General features: G+C 53.9%; 1 protein-coding gene across 10 annotated transcripts in view; it reads left to right on the top strand.

The window, feature by feature from the left end:
• EVL (Enah/Vasp-like) overlaps positions 1–19,603 on the top strand; it is a 207,701-nt gene that overhangs the window by 174,148 nt on the left and 13,950 nt on the right. For all 10 annotated transcript variants that reach the window (XM_058291772.2, XM_058291788.2, XM_071213698.1 and 7 more), the window contains exons 4-5: positions 14,070–14,133; positions 17,822–17,889. In XM_058291772.2, coding sequence (XP_058147755.1) covers positions 14,070–14,133; positions 17,822–17,889 — 132 coding nt within the window. The remainder of the gene's footprint in view (positions 1–14,069; positions 14,134–17,821; positions 17,890–19,603) is intronic.

Here is a 19,603-nt window from a genome sequence, read left to right as displayed (position 1 = left end):
CAATGCTCCAGAGGATGGTTGATGTTCACTCTGTTTTTCCACATGTCCCTGGAGCAGCCCCTGTGCTGTTAGGGTACCATCAGTTGGTGTTCCCCACTCAAGGCATGGCAACCCATTGCACACTTAGGGGTTGAGGGCAGAAGTTGGGCTGGGCTCGTTCTAGGCCACAGGAGTGGCCAGGGGAGGGGGCTTCCAGCTTAACCACAGGGACACAGGCACAGCAGGAGAGGAGCCATGCCAAGACAACTCGCAGAATGTTCTTACTTGATCTAGTCTGGAAATAATGTCCCTCCATTGCTTTCTTCCATTGGAGCAAGAAGTTTGGGCTAAATTGGAGCTAAGGAAGCCGAGAATTTAGTTAACTATAGTCCCTAGGTTCTTAGTTTTAAAAAAGGGTTTAACAGGCTATATTGTCCAAGACCCTTGTTTTATACATGGAGAAACCAGCCCAGAAAGTCAAACCATGGCAGAGCCAGGGCCCAAACCCAGGGTTCATCAGCTCCCGGCCTGATTGTATTTTGGTAGCGCACATCCCTCCTGATTCTCCTTTGCAAACACTGATACTGAAATCCCATTGCTCGCCCCCAGGGCATTCCAAATCTAGAGGTTAGCTTAGCAGCTAGGCCCAGGGTCTATGCCCCAAGGGTGGCTGTGGCCACTGCCCACCTGGAAGACCATGTGGATTCTATCCAACAAGTCTTGAGTTGAAAGAAATGGAGAGACCCAAGTCCAAACAAATTTTATTTGCATCTTCTCTCTTTTTTTCTTTGTTTTTCTAGCTAGGGGGTTGTCAATTTAATTAATCTTCTCAAAGAACCAGCTTTGGTTTTGTTGATTTTCTCTAATTGTTTTGTTGTTGTTGTTGTTCCCAATTTCATTTATTTCTACTCTAGTCTTTATTATTTCTTTCCTTCTGCCTGCTTTGGGATTGGTTTGCTCTTTTTCTAGTTTCTCTAGTTGTTCAGTTAAATCTTTGAGTTTAACTCTTTCTTCTCTTTTAATATAGGCATTTAGGGGTATAAATTTCCCTCTCAAGACTGCCTTCGCTGTATCCCATACGATTTGATAAGTTGTGTTGTCATTTTTATTTGTCTCAATATATTTACTGATTTCACTTGCAATTTCTTCTTTGACCCACTGATTATTTAGGAGTGTGTTGTTCAGCTGCCACACATGTGCAAATTTACTTTTTTCCTGTCTATTATTGATTTCCAGTTTCATTCCACTATGATCAGAGAAGGTGCTGTATATAATTTCAGTCTTTTTATATTTATTGAGAGCTGCACTGTGCCCTAACCTGTGGTCTATCCTGGAGAAGATCCATGGGCACTTGAGAAGAATGTATAACCTGCTGGGTTTGGAACCAGCATTCTTTATATGTCTGTTAGGACTAACTCATTTATCATATTCAAGTTCTCTGATTCCTTGTTGATCTTCTGTACCAGCATTCTTTATATGTCTGTTAGGACTAACTCATTTATCATATTCAAGTTCTCTGATTCCTTGTTGATCTTCTGTCTAGTTGTTCTATCTAATGATGGGAGTGGGATGGTGAAGTCTCCAATGATTAGTAGGTAGAGATGTCTGCTTCTCCCTTCAGTTTTCCCAGAGTTTGTCTCATATGTTTTGGGGTACTCTTGTTAGGGGCATAGATATTTATGACTGTTATATCTTCCAGTGGATTGTCCCTTTTATTAATATATAATGGTCTTCTGTATCTCTCATTGCTTTTGTGCATTTAAAGTCTGTCTTGTCTAATACTTGTATAGATACCCCTGCTCTCTTTTGGTTACTATTCATGTGGAGTATCTTTTTTCCAGCCTTTCACTTTCAGCCAGTTTGTGTCCCTGGGTCTAAGGTGAGTTTCTTACAAGCAGCATATGGATGGCTCGTGTTTTTTTATCCATTCTGTTAGCTTGTATCTTTTTATTAGGGAGTTTAATCCATTGACATTCAATGATATTACTGTAAATGCACTGTTTATTTCTTCCATTTTATTCTTTGGTTTTTGTATGTCTTATCTTTTTTTGTCTCTCTTTTTACTCTTTTGGTTAGACTTTCTGCTGTTTTTCTTTTATACTCTCCTCCAAGCCTGTCTCTCTTGACTTTTTCTTTCAGGTTCTAAGGCTTCCTTTAATATTTCCTGCAAAAGTGAATTCTTTTTTGTAAACTCTTTCAGTTTCTGTTTGTTTGTGAATATTTTATACTCACTTTCAAATTTGAAGGACAGTTTTGCTGGATAAAGAATTCTCAGCTGGCAGTTCTTCTCTTTCAGTATCCTAATTGTATCATACCACTGTTTTCTAGCTTGCGTGGTTTCTGAAGAGAAATCTGCGCTAAGTCTTACTGCATGTTCTTTGTCCATGATCGTTTGCTTCTCCCTTGCTGCTCTGATCATTTTTTCTTTATCTTTGGCATTTGACATTCTGAGTAGTATGTGTCTTGAAGTAGGTCTATTTGGATTTATTCTGATTGGGGTACAGTGTACTTCTTGGACATCTAAGTTCATTTCTTCGTGGGAGTTGGGAAATTTTCAGCTATTATTTCCTCAAATGCTCTTTCTGGCCCTTTTCCCTTCTCTTCTCCTTCTGGAACTCCCATGATATATATGCTGTTGCGTTTTGTGTTGTCATTCAACTCTCTGAGCCCCTGCTCAATTTTTTCCATTCTTTTTTCTCTTCAGATTTAGCTGTTCTGCCTTCAGTATCACTTATTCTTTCTTCTGTCATTTCAAGTCTGCTCTTATATGCCTCAAATGTGTTTTTTTTTTAAGATTTACTTTTTCTCTCCCCTTCTCCCCCAACCCCTGTTGTCTGTTCTCTGTGTCTTTTTGCTGCGTCGTCTTCTTTGTCCACTTCTGTTGTTGTCAGCGGCATGGGAATCTGTGTTTCTTTTTGTTGCATCATCTTGTTGTGTCAGCTCTCCGTGTGTGCGGCACCATTCCTGGGCAGGCTGCACTTTCTTTCACACTGGGCGGTTCTCCTTATGGGGCGCACTCCTTGCGTGTGAGGCTCCCTATGTGGGGGACACCCTTGCGTGGCACAGCACTCCTTGCGTGCATCAGCACTGTGCATGGTGGGCCAGCTCCACACGGGTCAAGGAGGCCTGGGGCTTGAATCACGGACCTCCCATGTGGTAGACGGATGCCCTAACCACTAGGCCAAGTCCGCCGCCCTCATATGTGTTTTTGATCTCACCTACTGTGTTTTTCATTCCTATGAGCTCTGTTACTTTTCTGTTCAGGATTTCACATTCTTCTTTGCTCCCACTCAGTGTCTTCTTATTGTCATTTAACTCTTTAACCAAATTGTCTTTCAACTCATTAATTTTGATTTTGGAAATTTGTGTGCATCTCACTGATTTGTTCCCTCAAATTCTGCATCTCTTCTGGGGCTTTGATATATTCCTTTTCTTGGGCCATGTGTTCTGTTTTCTTAGTATGGCTCTTGATTTTTTGCTGATATCTAGGCATCTGATTAGGATGTAGTTTACTCAAATGCTCAGTTTCTTTCTCTTTTGTAAGGATTTAGTGGCAGGAGGCTGTGTGTTACCACTGCTCTTTGATTTTTGGCTCGACCTGGATTGTTAGGATTATCCTGCTGGTTGCTCAAAACTGGGCACTGGACCTTGTAATTGATTGTAGCATCAGGTGCTTCTTAGGGCCTTGGGGAGGGAGGCTATAGAAGCCAGAAAAAGCCTCTCCTACTTATTTTTAATTTTCCTGGGTACACTTCCTTAGTCTGCCAGCAGATGGCGCTGTTTGGCAGTTCTCAGCTCAGTGCCTGGTTGGAGTGTATTTGTTGCAGCACAGACTGATTCAATGTGTTAGAGCTTCCTGTCTGGAGGCTAGGAGACTTGTAATTCAAACTTTCTCTGAGACAGTTCTCCAGCCTTCTCTGGCAGCCCCTCCCTTTTCCCTGGTTGGAAATATTTCCATTTCCCTCTGAGTCCTCAACAGTCAGTCCCTGTTAATAGAAAAGGAGTTTGGGAGGGTTGTGGATCATTAGCCCCTTGACAGCTCCCAAGGCAAGCAGTGGTGCAACCCCACCAGGACTGAAAGGGCTCCTGAGACACAGCGGCCCCAATTCGTGGGTCAGAAGCTGAGTCGCCTCAGGCTGTGTCCCTCTCTCTCCCTCTCTCTCCCCTTTCCTGGCATGGTAGATACCTGGAGCCCCCATGTCTGTTTTTGCAGGTCCAGAGGCCAGAGAATTCTAAAATGTCTTTGGTGCCGACAGCAGCTGCCACTGGTTTCACCTCTCAGTTCCCCTCCTTGTCCCTCTCTCCTCTGGCTAGTGTTCAGCCTTCGCCTAGTGTCCTAAACCCTGGAAGATCTTTTTCTTGGTTGTTTCAGCCTGTCCTCCAGCTATTTTTCTGGAGAAGAGAGTCCCAAGTCTTTCTAGTCTGCCACCTTCCTGGAAGTCTGCCAAACAAACGAAAATGTGGATGTTCTGAACCTAATCCTAGGTTTGTTTACAACCTCACCTTAAGTTTTAGCACCTGTGCTTTCCCCACGAACACTTTTTTGTAGTGGAGGTGGTCCATTTCTGGCCTGCAGGAGAAGATTGAGTTGAATTTCTGATCGGCGAACACCAAGGCGAGAGCGTCTGACCTGGTGAGGCCTCTCCTGAAAGCCTTTCTTGCAGGCAGTTCTCACCACACCGAGCCCATTGTAGTGCATGAGAGTGAGCCAGTGACCAGGCCGCAAGGACCTGGGCTCCGGTTCTGACTCCAGGAGGTGATGAGGGCCAGTTTTCCATCTCCTTTGGCACCCCTGGCCTGATGAAGTCCTGACGGTACCACTCCTGACCCCTTCGCAGGACGTGTTGTGAGGACTCAGTAGAGTACAGATAAGCACCGCTCATTAGTCAGCGCTGTCTGGGAAGGAAGAAGCCTGGCCTCACAATATTGCATCCTGTCCAACATTAGGCCAAGCCCGGCAGTTATTGAGCCATGACCCCAAGAAGGGGCCCTTTTCTTATTTTTCAGGCTAGGAACCAGAGGGTTAAGGAAACTCAGTGACCTCCCCACGGTCAAAGAGTCGGTGACAGAGGCAGGCCTCAGGGGACCTAGGTGACCTCCCGTCACGTTAGCACAGCTCCTGGTGCATAGTGAGCACTCAGGAAGTAGAGGTCGTCATGCTACCTCTCTAGTTCCATCCCCGCATGTGGGAAAATTGGGTCCCAAGAAAGGAAACCGAAGAGCTAGCCCAGGTCACAAAGTCCAGGACACAGACCTGTTATTTGGCAGGGGAAGGATTCAGGCTGGAGGGCCCACGCTCCAGGTGGCCCTCCTGGGCAGCAGGTGGGGACTTCCAGATTCCCCTGAGGTCTGGCGTTTGACCTTGCAAATGCGTGCCTCTGTTGAAGATTTACATTCTTCTCCATGGAAGCAGAGAGGAGAGTCAGGGTCCACAAGGGAAGACTCTATTGGAGTGGGGCCTGCAAGGGCCAGAGGAATGTGCACTGGTGGCTCTTGGTCAAAGCTGGGCACTTGGGGAGTGTGGGGGGCTGCTGAGTCAGTCTGTGCGGCCTCCATCCGGAGAGAGGCTCTTGCTTTTGAATCAGCAAGGAACCACTCAATGAATCCTTGGCCAAGGAATGGCGGGAGAGAGCTATGCTTTTGACATTTAATCTGTCAGCATGGATTCGGGGGCCAAGCCTGAGGCAGAGAGACCAGTTGGGAGCTGTTGGACTGGCCCCCTATGAGAGCTGGTGAGGCTTTCACCCAAGCAGGCAGTGCCAATGGATGTGAGAGACCGCTGCAGGAGAAGGTGGTCACTGGCTTGGTGTACACAGGGTCCATGACACCAAGCTTGGGCACGTCCCCCTGATGTCCTCTCCCTACCTTGTGCTTGGCCCTGTGCTAGGTCCTAGGGTGCTGGCTTCAGAGAACAGCCTTGGTACTTGCTCTCCAGGTGCTCGCGGCTCAGTGAGGTCCAGCAGCTCAGTAGTGGGTAAGGACACGTAGGCACAAGGATGAGGAAGCAGCTAATGCAGCTTCACCCAGGCATGTCCCACAGCCTCATGGTGGGAGCTTTAAGGATGCAGCACACTTGGGAACAGGAGGGACTTGGCCATTGCTGGGGCGAGGCCCTAGGGCAGTGGAAGAGAGGGTGCCTGTGGGCAGGTTAAGGGATTGACTTCCTGCAGGCCCCGGAGCTTGGGATAAGAAAGGAAACAGGAGCGGCAGCAGTGGGATCAGAGGTAAGCAAATACAATGACAAGGACAGGGAGACTGGGACACTGGCTAGAGTGCCAGGGAGAGTTGAACCGGACCTGGGGGATCCTTCACTCTGCAGGTCACCTCCTCCCTTCTGGCTCAGTCTGACCCTGTCCCCATTGCATGGCCCTCAGGGGATGAGAAGAAAGCCACTGTGGAGGACACGCACCCTCCTACAGGGCCCTGGAGCCTGCAGGACGCAGGTGGACGGGAGGGTTCTGATAGGTTAGCTGGGAAGCTTCATGAAAGATTGAGGTGGCGAAGCCACTTGACGGCTGGACGGCATATCAGTTACCCTGTGTGAGCCAGCAGCTGAGGAGGGGGAGGTAAGTGGCCAGGGTGCGAGAGGCAATCCCGGGGCTGTGCGGAGGGAGCCCTGCCCGGAATGGTCAGCAGGGAGTGGACCTTCCACTGTTTCTGCTTCTGCCACAGCGACTGCACCGTGCTCTGCAGGGTGAACTGTAGGTGACGGAGGCTCCGGCCTCTCCTCTCAGCCCAGCTGCTCCCGGGTGGGGCGGTGGGGGCGTGAGCTCTGGATCTGGGGACGTGGTCTCACTGAGTGATTTTTTAGGTGCTCTTTTACAGTAAGATCCTTGGGGTAGAAAGGATAGCGCGTGCTGTGGGTGGGCCTCGGGAGACCGGGTTTCTGCTGCAGCTGCACCTTTCCCTTGAGGGGCACGTAGCCTTGGGCAGTCAGTGGCCTTCCTGAGCCTGGGGTTTCCCACGTGTAAAATAGGGCTGACATGCCCAGCCCTGGGCAAGTGGGCGGGTTAACCACAAAATGCTGCAGAGGTGCTTTGTAAACCACAAAGCTATGGCAGATTATTACCAAACTTTATTCTGTTTGAGATTCTTTTCAAGGTTTGTTTTTGTGTCCTTAAATGTGCTTATTAGGAAAGGGAGAAAAGACTATTTTACTGGGAAGATGACTAGCCTGAGGCCCCCAGCTCGAGTGGGGGAGCAAGCAGGCTGGTCAAGGTGTTCTGTCTTGGTTCTCCCGTTGGCCCCTGGCTGACACCCCGACCTTGGGCAAGTCCCTGCCCTTTCCCTGGGCCTCAGACTCCCCACCTGTGCAGGGAGGGTGGAGGGGCTGCACCCAGCTAGCATCTCCAGGCCTGTCCTCTTCTGGCATGTTTGTTGCCTAATTGCGGGGGCTGCTGGGTGGCCTGGGGCAATCACCTTCCTCTCTGAATGTGTCTGCCAGGGATGGTCTTCCTGCTGCGTGGGTCCTCTGGGTGCTGACCTCCTAGTGTCTGGCTTCGGGCTTTTAACCCCCGGTCGCCATGGAGCTGAACTGCAGGGTGAGGTACGCCCAGGCCAGGGCCCACATAGGAGGGGCTGTTACAGGACTTCAGTGGTGATAAGTCAGTTGGATCTGGCGGTCTGACTCAGCCCTCTGTGAGCGGTTAAGGACTGGGCAGAAAAAACTCTCAGAAATTCACACACAGTACCTTTAGATAAGCAACAAAATTGGCATTAAAATTGTAATGGTAGAATTCAGTTATCTGCTGCCGAGCTGGCCTGGGAGAGAGGGTTAAAGACCAGCTGACTAGCTACCTGTGTTTCCTAATCACAGAGGTGGGGAAGGAGTTCCTTGTTTAGCCAGAGCTGAGTGTCCTGCACTGTATGGACCCAGAGCTGGGAGACACCTGTCCTGGGCTCTGGTCCCAGCTCTGCCACCAATTCCTGTGCAGCCTTGGCTGGGTGATGCTAAGAAAAGTGGCCCAGCCAGGGCTTAAGCCCAGGTAGGCTTAAACTTTAAGCACATGGAAACTTGCCTCCTTGGGAGCACAAACTGGGACCCCTGAGGAAAGTAGGAGCCGGGGTTGGGGGAGGGAGGAAGGGAATGCCGGGAACTGGCCTGGGAAGGGAACACCCAATCTCCAGGTGTCCCTCCAAGTCAGTCCAGTATGTGGGGGCCTCTGGGCCAAGGAGGAGTGGGGGCACCCCGTAGGGGTTGGGACGCTGCCCAGCCCAGGTGGCTATCGTTTGCTGGCCAGAAACTCCATCAGGCACCACTGAGATCACTGAGCAGGTGCTGGATCCTTTGTCTCCTGCACGCCTGGAGCTCAGGTTCCATCTCTCCAGGAGGCCAGGGGCGCCTTTCCTAGAGACCAAGGCGAACCTTAGCTGGCCTCCGTCCTGCAGCCTCACCGGTGTTAGCGGGTGGGCAGGAGGAAGGCCTTTCCCGGGGCAGCAGCGTCCTGCCTCACCTGCCCACCGGGGCTGGGCTGGATAAAATCAGAGGCAAGGCCCCCTCCACGCCAGCATCCTCGTAGGGGCCTGTAGCCACCTGCTGACTCTCTACAAAGGTAACGCATGCTACTCGTAGATGGTTTGAAAATTCAGGAAGAGGAAGATAATCCCCTCTCCGGAGATAGCCGCTGTTAACATTTTGGTGTCTTTCCTTCTGTGTAAAGATTTAGAACCAGAGGAGACCATTGTTTCCATCCTTCTCACTCAATGGAAACTGAGGCCAGCAAGGGCGGGGATGCCCAGGGCACGTACGAACTGATGGCGAACCAGACAGCCCAAGCCTCCTGACCCCACACTCACGCTCACCCTGGGGGGCTCTGTGTAAGCCCGAGCAGCCCAGAAGAGGACCAGTGGGAAGGGGGCAGTGGGAGCGCTGGGGCCGGCCTCCCTGTTCTCAGATGGCTGCAGGCCGCCTGGCCATCATTCACAAGGTCACCTACCTGGGCCTGCCCGGCAGGAAGAGCCCAGGCCCTTGGGAGCAGCCCTGGCCATATGGGTCTAAGCCCACAAAGGAGCCAGAGAACGTCCCACCCCAGCTCTGCAGAGGGTTGGGATGATTAAGCAGATGCTGGCACCACATGGTGGGAGGGTGGACCCGGGCCTTGGCCCTGCAGAGCACTGAGAGCCTGGGTGCAGGCCTCAACCCTGGGACCCAAGCACTCGTGTGCACACACCAGGTTTCTCTGCAGTGGTTCCTCCCGCTCCAGGGCCCCAACCAGCGCCTCCCCTGCTCTTTGGGGGCCTTCTCTCCCTTTCCCTCCAGCCCCCCTTGTCCCCTTCTCCAGCCTTTTCTGTAGGTCAGCTCCTCCCGCTCCCCCTATAGCCCTCCTCTGTCCTCCCGTCCCTTCTCTCCTGCCCCATTTGCCCGGAGCTGAGGCAGCACCTGAGCTCCAAGGGGAGCTTCAGTCCTGGCCAATCAGTGGAGGCCTAGGCTTTTGCATTTAAACCCTGGTTTCACCACCTACCCTGGGCCCAAGAAGGTGTTCCTTCAGAGCTCCAGCCTCTGCTTTCTGATGGCTAAGAGAGGCCTGCCCCCGCTCCTGGGATTAAAGGTGAGCGTCCTGTGTGAAGTCCTGGGCACAGCACCAAGTCCTCAGTCCAGCAGGTGCCCTGTAAGTTCAGTTCTCTTCTTCTCTGACCCCACCCCATACCGGCATTGCATTTCCCAGGCACCCCCCCCCATTGGTGCCTTGGGGTGGTCTCACCTGCTGTGAGATCACAAGGCTTAGGGAACACATTGTATGAGCCATGCTAACTGCTGGGAACACGGAGGTACACAAGACAGGTGTGGCCATGGAGAGTGAAAACCAGACTGTTCTGTGTCTTCTTCCGTCTTTTCTGGCGTGTGCAGGCACAGGTGACCTGTGAGCAGGGGGCCCAGGTTTAGTGCGGCCAGCCCGGTGGGGAGGTGCTCTCCCTGCAGTCCCTGCAGCTTTGTCCCTGGCCAGCCCCTCCTGGGTCCCTGTTACCTGCCGCCTGGCAGCCATCGGGAGGCTCTAAGGGAGCGGGCACAGGAATGTGACCCGCATCCACTTTCACTCCCCTGCCTGCCCTCCTGAACCTGAGATAGCACCTTTGGGCTTCTCCTCTGCTTCCTCCTCCGCCTTCCTGTTCACAAGGGCAGCTTTCTTGAGCATGATTGGGCCTTGCGTTGAAATCTTTTGTCAAACACTTATGTCAGTGACATAGGAAAGAAAGCCTGTGAGCGTGGCACAGGCCATGGCTGCAAGTGCTCTCCTGCCGGAGCAGCCTGCGGAGGGCAGGACCCGCAGAGGAGGACCGAGCAGCTTCACGAATCCCAGGGGCCGGGACCGGGACTGAGGCCCGCTGCTGACCAGGCCTGCTTCCTGCCTCCCTCGGCGTGGCCCGGAGCTGACGTCACCCTCTTCCCCTTCGGCCTGGCCCACCGCAGTGCGCTGACCAGTAGGTGCAGGCAGGCCACTCAAGTCCTTAGCCACCTGCAGGCTGACGCCAGCCCCTGCCCACACAGGCCTGCCAACCTCACCCGTCACCAGCTTTCAGGTGGGCTTGTGGCTGGAGTCCAGCCCTGCAGCCCAGGCTCCTCAGAGTCACCACAGTGCTGGCAAGGAGCCGGCGTGTCATGCAACTCAGACCTGAGCAGGGAAAGGGGCCGCTATGCCCGTCAGAAGTCCACTCCTGCCCCAGAAGCATCACGGCCCCACAGGCCCCTGAGCAGACAAGCCTCGACTGAGGTTGCACCTTGGTTCTCATTCCCTGTCCCCTTGCTCCTGGCCTTGGGGTCCAGTCTCCCCATCCTACCTTCTGCCCTGACCTGCTACCAGGATGTGAGCTCAGTGCCTTGGGCTTGACCGACAAAGCCCCAGTAATTCACAGGCCCTTTGCCTGGTGCTCCACCCGAAGTGTCCCTTTCTCCTCTTTTCTTTGGTGGGGACAGGCTTTTCATTTTGACTTTGGCAAAACTTGTTGGAGGTGAGTGAGCAAAGGGTGAGCTTCGTCTTGGTTGGAATGCCTGGGTGGGGGGCCAGGGCCCTGCCCCATGGCAAGACGGACTTCTAGACCTCATGTCCTCGGGCAAGGCCCTCTGCCTCTCGAGCACCCTCCCTGGGCACAGCTGGCCTGGCTGGATAACAAGGAGCTGGGGGAGGGCTGCAGAGAAGAAGGCACCCCGGGAATTGGAAAGTGATGTGCCTTCTTCCCAGCACAAGCAAACCAGAGTGGGGCATAAGGGCCATTTCAGTTTGCAGGTACACAGGGAGGTTAATAAAATTAATAAATTTTTGACTCAGTGGAAAGGTCAAACAGAATTTGCTTTAAATAATAAAGAAGAACTAACATTTCTCAGGGCTCTATGTTTCACCTCTTTCATGCAGTTCATTTATTCCTTGCAGCAGCTCTGTGAGATCCCAACATTATGCAGATTATCACTCTGGCTGGCACTGTTATCCCCATTGCACGGCTGACAAATGGGACACGGAACTCAAGCCAGGTCTCCTCACTCCCAACCCCATGTCCTGTCCCTCCAGGCTGCCTGGTCTGAGTAGACCCTCACGGCGTCAAGGCCATTAAGAGGTGATCTTTAAACGAGTGTCACCCACACCTTGGCTATACCAGGGAGGGGCACCACGAGGTCCCAAGAGGAGCAAGCAGAGCCCAGGTCCTGGGGCCTTGAGTGATTCTGGAGCATCACGGCCCCGGGTTGAGGTCTGGGACCAGCAGTGGGTACCTGGCAGGGCCAACTGAAATTGGGGTCCACCTTGATGAGCCTCCTCTTTGAACAAGAATGAATCTGGGGGGTCCCTTCCAAGCATGGCGTTTCTGTGGCTTACTCTTAGGTTGTTCCTCTTTCCATCTGGGCCAGCTCCCCTGCCTTCCCCTCGACTATCCCCAGGCTTGGTGATCATGAGTCCTCCCTAACCTCCCCTGCCAGGGGCTGGGCATGGGGCATCTAAGGAAGTGCATCTAGTGTGCCCAGAGCCCGCTTGGAGTCCTTTGGGCTCCGTGTCTGAGGGGCACTTGGTGCTGAGCCGTGAGAAGGGGTGTGAGGGCTTAAGAAGACTTCCTGGAAGGGGTTACTTTTGAGGTGGGCCTTGAAGCCTGGGCAGGTGAGGATGGGGGGAGAAGGGCTCCCAGGTGGGCTGAGTGGCCAGCACACAGGTGGAAGCCTGCATGTGCCGCGGGCTCCGTGAGAGGCGCAGAAGGTCTGTCCGTGAAGGGCTATGGCAGGAGAAGCAGCCGCAGAGTGGGCGGGGCCAGACACGCAGGGCCTGCAGCTGGCGCCAAGGAAGTGAACCTCACCGTTTTCAAGGGAACACGTGGGCAGCAATGTAGAAGACCACTACGGGGAGGAAGGGGCGAGAGGGCAGACAGGGTCCCTTTGTAGGCACCAGCCCAGGCCAGGCGCCGAGGTGGCCATGTCAGAACGAGGGGCCGGCAAGTTCTATAGCGATTTCAGACACAGGGTCAGTGAGACCCAGTAACCAACGAGAAGAGACGTGGAAGGCGGAGGAGGAGGAGCTGGAGTCCTCACCTTCTCCTTCCGGATGGTCTGAAAGGCCTTAGGACGGACGTCTCCCACCCTGAGATTTCATCCGGTGCCAAGGAAGCCCCTCCCAGTGGAAGCACCCAGGCCAGGCCTCGGGGGCACGGGCATGGCAGTCCAGAGTCCCCCTGAGGGAACTGGCCAGAGGAGGTGTGGGCTCCAGGCCAGGCCCCCAGGCCCTAGGAGAGGGCGGCGCGCTCTGGCCCAGGCCAGCAATGCGGGGCAGAGGCAGGCCGGCAGAGCTGGTGTGTCACCCAGGGCTGCAGCCCAGAGCATAGTACCGCCCCTGCCTTCTTTCAGCCCTTCTCAACCCCATACCACAGGGAGGCTGAATTTAAGACAAAGTAGGGTCTTCTGGTAGTTTGAATCGACTCTGCCCCTTGCTTTCTATGAGGCTTGAGCACTTGTCTTTTCTCACCTGTTACAAGCTGCAGCAAGGGTCCTAACCAGAGGTCTACAGGTAGATTTCAGGGGTTCCGTGAGCATGAATAAAACTTCAAAAAACATACTTGTGGGGACATGCTGGTGTGGGTATGATCTACTGGTTAAATAATCCACAGGATAGTATGGACTTAGTAAGGGGTCCGTGGTTTTCACCTGCCTGGCGAAGGCGTCCCTGGAAAGAAAACGTTAAGAACCCCAGTCTTACAGGATTGTGAGAATTAAAGTTAAATGAAGGCAAGTGCATTGCTGCCACTAAAAAGTGGTGTTGTTTGGATATTAATTGTTTTTGTTTCCTAAGAGCAAGGAGGGAAGGAGCACTCTGCAAAGTGGGAGGGCAAACAGGCTTCCCTCTGGGCTGCTGGGGCTGAGCTGCTGTCAACCTCTTCCCGGCTAACAGCAAGGTGTGAGAGCACCTGCCCAGAGGCCCTCTGCAGTGCCCCAGCCCACCCCTGCCGGCAGTGAGAATGCACCAGCAGTTCTTTCTCCAGCCGGGGCAGAAGCCTGCCTCTTACTCTTAAGCATGGCACAGCGACAAAGGAGCCCTGCCCCTGTTGCCAGCGCCCGCCTCACTGGACCTCACCCGCTGTGTGGCCCCACCTCCAGGTCCGGAGCATGAGGACCAGCCTCTCCCAGCCCCGCAGCTCACCCTCCCCTTTCCCCACCCCCAGCCCCTGGCTCCTAGACCCACGCGGGGTGAGGGGTGCTGGCTCTGATGCTCGCTAGCTGTACGTGTCATTCCTGTGCTCAAAAATCCTTCTGGTTTTAAGAGGGTGGTGCAGAAATGGATCCATTTGGCACTTGGAAGTTTAGGATTTGGTGATTACAAGTCCTCTGGTGAGGTTAGAACAGTTTTGTGGGATGCGGACAGGTCAGAAGCCAAATTATATCAGGTTGAGGAGAATGGCACCTGAGGAAGTGGGAGGAGCAAGTGTGGTTTGAGAAGGGAAGGAGAGGGGTCAGGAGCTGAAAGGGATGATTTTAACCACGTGAAAAATTTGAGGGGGAGGAGCCACGAAAGGGAGGGAGTTGCCGGATGGGAGGTGGCACAGGCGCGAGCCGCTTCTGAGAGGCGGCCAGGCCGCCTTCGTCTCCTCTAACCTCTGCACCTTTGTGCTTCTCTGCCCCACAGGCCCCTCCAGCCAGCGTCAGGCGCAGAATGGCCCCTCTCCTGATGAGATGGACCTGCAGAGAAGGTAATGCACCCCCACCCATCAGAAGGCCGAGGACGCACCTGCAGCTACAGCCAGGACCCCAGAGATGAAAAGCGGGGGTGCGGGGAATGGGCCAGAACAGAGGGGAATTGAGAGCAGATCTGTCTTAGCAATCCCTGAAGTCAAGGCCAGGAGTGACCGTGAGAGTCCGTGGCCCGTCACAACAAGCACATCCCCCCTTGCCACAGGCTGGCAGTGGCCTAAGTCAGTTGACACACTGCTCCTTTTAACCTTCCCAGGTGCACTAGGAGGTAGTCCTCTCACACACATCTGGAGGGATTAAGTAACAGGCCAAGGCCACACTGCCAGACGGGCAGAGATGGGACTGTCCTGCCAAAACCCATGTGACCCCGAGACCTTGGCCTGGGCCGCCGCCCTGAGCTGCCTCTTTCTACTCCGTGCTGAAGACCTAAGGAGGCCTGCTCCTCCTTTGCCAGGTGCCTCTCAGGAGGACCTCCAGCCCTTGTCCCCTGCCCCCTGCCTCCCAGCTGAGAGTCGGAGCAGGTAGAGGCCGCGAAGGCGCTTGGTGAGCTGCAGTAGCTCCTTTACGATTTGTTGTCATCGTTGGGTCCAGCCTTGGATGTGATCTGAGGCCACAGGAATGATCCCCACCTCCCAGGTGCTTCTAGAATGTAGGAACTAGAAGAAATGGCCAGTGTGACTGTCCTGAAATACAGAAGAGGCGGTGGAGGCTCAAGGCAGGAGGTGCCTCCCCAGGGTCACTTCTCCAGGAAATGGCCAGCACTCCATGATGGGACGGCCTCCCGTTCTGACAAGGCTGCGAAGGCTGACCCAGCAGAAGCTGTGTCGAGGGCTCACCAGATTTGTCAAAGGGGAGCTTGAGGTGTCTGAGCTAGGCTGGAGCAGAGCTCTGGACCAGCACCCCCCCTCTCCACCCCCCTTCTCTGAAGACACTTCCTCTCCTCTAGCCGCTCCCCCCCCCCCCCCCCGCCCCCGCCCCGCTGTCTGAGAGATGGAAGCCTTGGGCTGAATGATCTCTCAGGCTCTTTCCTGCTTGGAAGTTGGTTTTACAGCTTGGGGCGAATTACCTCTCTAGACCTCAGTTTCCCGTTTGGCAGTAACAGTGCAGACCCTTGCTCTGCTGTCTCAAGCAGTAAGGGCACGGAGGGACAGGCTCCCTAGAGTGCCTGCAGCTAGGAGGGGCTCATTCTTATCAGTTGACTCTTCAGCCTGTCTTCTGGCCTCTCCTACAAAGCCCTTGGTCTCTTTTTAACCCCGCCCTGACCCACAGGGGTCGTTGTCATTATTGATCTTATTGTAACCACTTCTCAGGTGGGCCCATTGAGACTCAGAGACGGGAATGACTTGCCCAGAGCAGCCGGGTAGTTAGAGCAGAGCCAAGCTCTGTAGTTAGAGCTGCAGCCTGCCTCCAGCCCCAGCACTCATTGCCAGGCTCCGATGCTGCCCCCACCCAGAAAGGAGAAAGGAGTGAGCCCCTCCCAGCCAGGGCGCCCTCCAGGCTAGAGGCAGGCAGGTGCAAAGTGGAGCCTACAGGTGCTCTCAGAACTGGTGAAGCACATGGCATCACTTTGTTTTCCTTTATTTTTAAAGGAGCTTTAGATTATATTAATGTTACATAAAAAATGTAGGGGAGTCCCATATACCCTATCCCTCCCCCAACACACTTTCCCCCATTAACAACTTCTTTCATTAGTTGGTACCTTTGTTACAACTGATGGAGACATATTGAAGCATTGCTGCTGAACATGGTCTATAGTTTACATTATGGTTTACACTTTGCACTGCACAATTCTGACAAAACGTGTAATGGCCTGTATCCGTCATTGCAGTGTCAGGCAGAACGATTCCAGTGTCCCAAAAATCTCCCATGTTACACCTGTTATTCCCTCTCCCTCCCCTCAGAACCTCTGGTGACCACTGCCTTTCTATCAGTGTTACAAATTCTTCTGTTACTAGAGTGTAATAAGTCTACTTTAGTCCATCATTGCATTCCTCCCTTATGTCGTTCATTCCTCAACCTTGAGGATTTGGGGATGCTTCCCAATGAGAGGGGCTTTGATCCCATGGGGCAGATGGGTGGCACTGTCTTACTTGCGGTTGTAGATACTGTTTTGGGGGATGGGCGTGTCCATCCTCCTGGGTGAGTCCAGTGAACTGGAGAGTAGGTGTTGGCTGATCTCCGCTGAGATTCAGGGCTTACCTGGCATATGAACAGCTGGAGGATGTAAGTCTCTGGGACACTTTTAATGGGTATAGTGCCAAGTATAGGTTCAAATAAAAGGGGCAGGAGAGCCATGTAGGGAAATTATAAATGAGTCTGACACTGGTACACCAGGGAGCTGGGTTATCCAGCATTCCAAGGAAAGGCCTGCGTGGCTTTTAACGCTCGGCCCAGTGGAGCGTCAGTTCAGCTCCGCCTGCCTGTCTGTCAGGGCGGCGCAGCCACCAGCCATCCGTCTGCAACCAATGGGCCAGGGCCCTCGCTGTCCCGCTGCAGGCAGCCTGTGGACTCGCTCAGGGTCAACAGTGAGCAAGTGACTCCAGGCACTGGGCCCTTTCCTTTTTCCTGCGGTTATCAGTTCAGAGCAGATTCTTAAATAGTTTCCAAACATGCTTATTTGACCGTGTGTTTACAAGTATGTGCATCCTGCTGGGGAGGTGGCACTGTGGTGATGTTTCGGCAGTTTGGATAGAGAAGCTCCTGCAGACATTGCCAGCAGCTTTTCAGGCACCTTTAATGCCAGCAGGGTCTTCTCCGTGATTCTGTAAGTATCACACATAACCATCACGAGAACCCCAGGAAACATGGTCTGCTTGTTCTACAGAGAAGAAAGCGAGGCCCAGGAAAGGGAAACGTCTTGCCCGTGGTCACAGAGCCATGAGCCCAGAACTGCAGCCACAGAGCTGGCTGCCTCGCAGTAAACTCTGGGCACCCTTTGCCCGTCTCTGAAGTAAAAGCGAGCGGGCATGACTTGCATCCTCCTTCCTTCTTATAGACCCCCTCTACGCCAGGCTCAGTGCAGGCACCAGAGACACAGGCTCACCATGAACCAAGGCCCATGCAAGCGTGCAAGCCCCTCGCTGGCCCAGGGCACTCCTTGTCGCTGGCCGTTGGCATTTAGGGTTAGCTCTGTGCCAGCTGGAACGTTGCTACCACCCATCTAGAGGGCATCTTAGGTCTCCTGCTTTGGATCTCACCTCCAGATTGTGTGGATTCGTTTGTGGGTCCGAGTCCTTTAGGAGCTTCCCAAGGTCACTCTGCCCTAAAGAACTAGAATGTTCATTCCTATTACATACAGGCACCAGCTGAGCCTCCAAAAGGAGGCCAGGCTTGCAGTGAGTGTAGCCTTGGTGCCCATCTCACCACCAGCAGTGCCTAGAAATAGTGCCAAGGCACTTAGCCAGGCACCCGGAGTGCTGGTGTGCCTGAGGCCGGGTCTGCTGAGGCCCCAGGCCCACAAAGCCAGGCCTTCTGAAGGGCTCCCAGTGCGGGCTCAGTGAGAATCAGGAGCCGTGGCACTCGCGGGTGGTCATGTCCCCTTACTTCCTCATCCGCTAAGTGGGGGCGGCAAGCCCTGGCCAGGGGACCCCAAGCTGTCCTCGCCTGGGGTGTGCAGTGGGCTCTCAGGTTGTGCTGGCAAAACCTGGCGTCGTCGGGAAAAATCAGACAGCTCCACTGTTGTTTCAGACAAGTGATGGAGCAGCAGCACCAGCAGCAGCGCCAGGAGTCTCTAGAGAGAAGGACCTCGGCCACAGGTGAGTGCCCTGCCTCCACGTCTAATTCCCACACCACCCTCGCCCGACTGGCAGCCCTCTTCTCGAAGTAAATGGAGCCCAGGCCTTCTGGAAAGGGCTGCTGCCTGCCTCAGGCTCCAAAGCGTGACCGTCCTTCTGATGAGGCCAGGGGGCACAGGCACAGAGCAGAGGGCGGGCATTGGCTCAACTTGTCCGCCCACTGCCGCTCGTTCCCAGAGCAGCTGTCCAGGGATGCCTCCATGTGCCGGGCACTGTGCTAAAGGAAGGAACTCACAGAAGCGCAAGACAGAAGGCCCAGTCCCCAGAAGCTCATCGTCCCATGGAGAAGATGGACAGATGAACCGGCACTTGTTCTGTCACACAGTGTACGTTGTGAGCCGGTTGTGCAGGTGCTAACGGCACACAGAGGAGGGCTCAGTGAAGACCTTCCAGAGAAGGCATTGGCTCTGCTGCTGCCTCAGGCGTTGCCTGGAACTTAATGGCCCACTGAATGAAAGGAGAAGGGTTTTCTAGAAAATTGCCATGTTAGCATATAGGTACAGTGCTTTATACCTTATGGTGTTTTTATCTTCTTTGTCTTGCCTAGTTCTCTCAAACGTCCTTTGAAATAAGCAGGGGACTATGGTCCTACGTCACTTAAGAGCAAGCCCAGCCCCCGTGTGGGGCCTCTGGTGGCGGAACACTGGTTCGGCCCACCACCTCCCACCCCGCCGGCACAGCCACGCGCTCACAGGCCTCCCTGCGCCTCGGGGCCAGTGTGGCCCCATAACCACCTCGCCCTCCCCTCGGCTCCGCACGGGGCCCCACAGAGCTGCCAGCCCTCGTGCTGGTGTCCTCCGTCCCTTCCTGCTCTCCCGTGCTCCTCCTCTCAGGCCGTATTCCTCTTGCTCTCAGGCTTGGCCTCGGCTGCACCTGCCTAAAACACACCCCTCTCCTCTCCTTTTTTCCTTGCACTTGGCCCCCTTCACTGAGCTTAACTCCTGCTCTCTGTCCCATCCCAGCAGTTGTCACTTCCTCCAGGAAGTCTTCCATGGACTTCTGGCCACGCTCTCCACAGCCCCTCTCTGTATGCCAGGATAGCCCCTTGCACCTGCTCTCGATAGCACGCATCACCTTGTCACCGTTAGAACTTTGCATTCGTCGATGTAATTAGGTGAGTCTCTCTCACTGGCCTAGTTGCTCCATAAGCAGAAAACTTATGGCCCTTCTCCTCACCCTCGTACCCCAGCACCCAGCATAGCACCTGGCGCATCACAGAGGCTCAGGATGTGTTAGCTGGAGGGGTGGTTGGATGCTGGGTGGCGGACAATGGCCTGCCCTCGCCGGGAGCCCAGTTCCACCAGCACTCAGCCTTGCCCCCCAGCATGTACCCCCAGCTGGACACATGACCCAGAGTTTCCTGCCACCAGCCCAAAAAGCCAAGGGCCAGTCCTCATTCATCTCAGAGACCAACATCTGCTGATACCTCAGATGCTGCTGGGTACTTAGAAGGAACAAAAAAGAGAAAGAGACCCACTTTGTGCCACCAAAGAGCCTCTTCTCCCACTGGCAGAGCACAATTGGAGCAAGAGAAAGGTGGCTGAGCTCGAGGAACGTTCAGCAAGGACCTGACAATGTGGGGCCAGCTGGGCCCCCCAGAGTGCCAGGGAGACCAGAGTTAGGGCCAAGTCCATCCTGTGGGGGCTTCTGTGGGGCAAATTTTGAGCTGCTCCTC

The sequence above is a fragment of the Dasypus novemcinctus genome, chromosome 3 (genome assembly GCF_030445035.2).
Source record: "Dasypus novemcinctus isolate mDasNov1 chromosome 3, mDasNov1.1.hap2, whole genome shotgun sequence".
Taxonomy (NCBI): Eukaryota; Metazoa; Chordata; class Mammalia; order Cingulata; family Dasypodidae; genus Dasypus; species Dasypus novemcinctus.
Note: the sequence above shows the minus strand (reverse complement) of the source record. Positions and strands in the feature narration are given on the sequence as shown.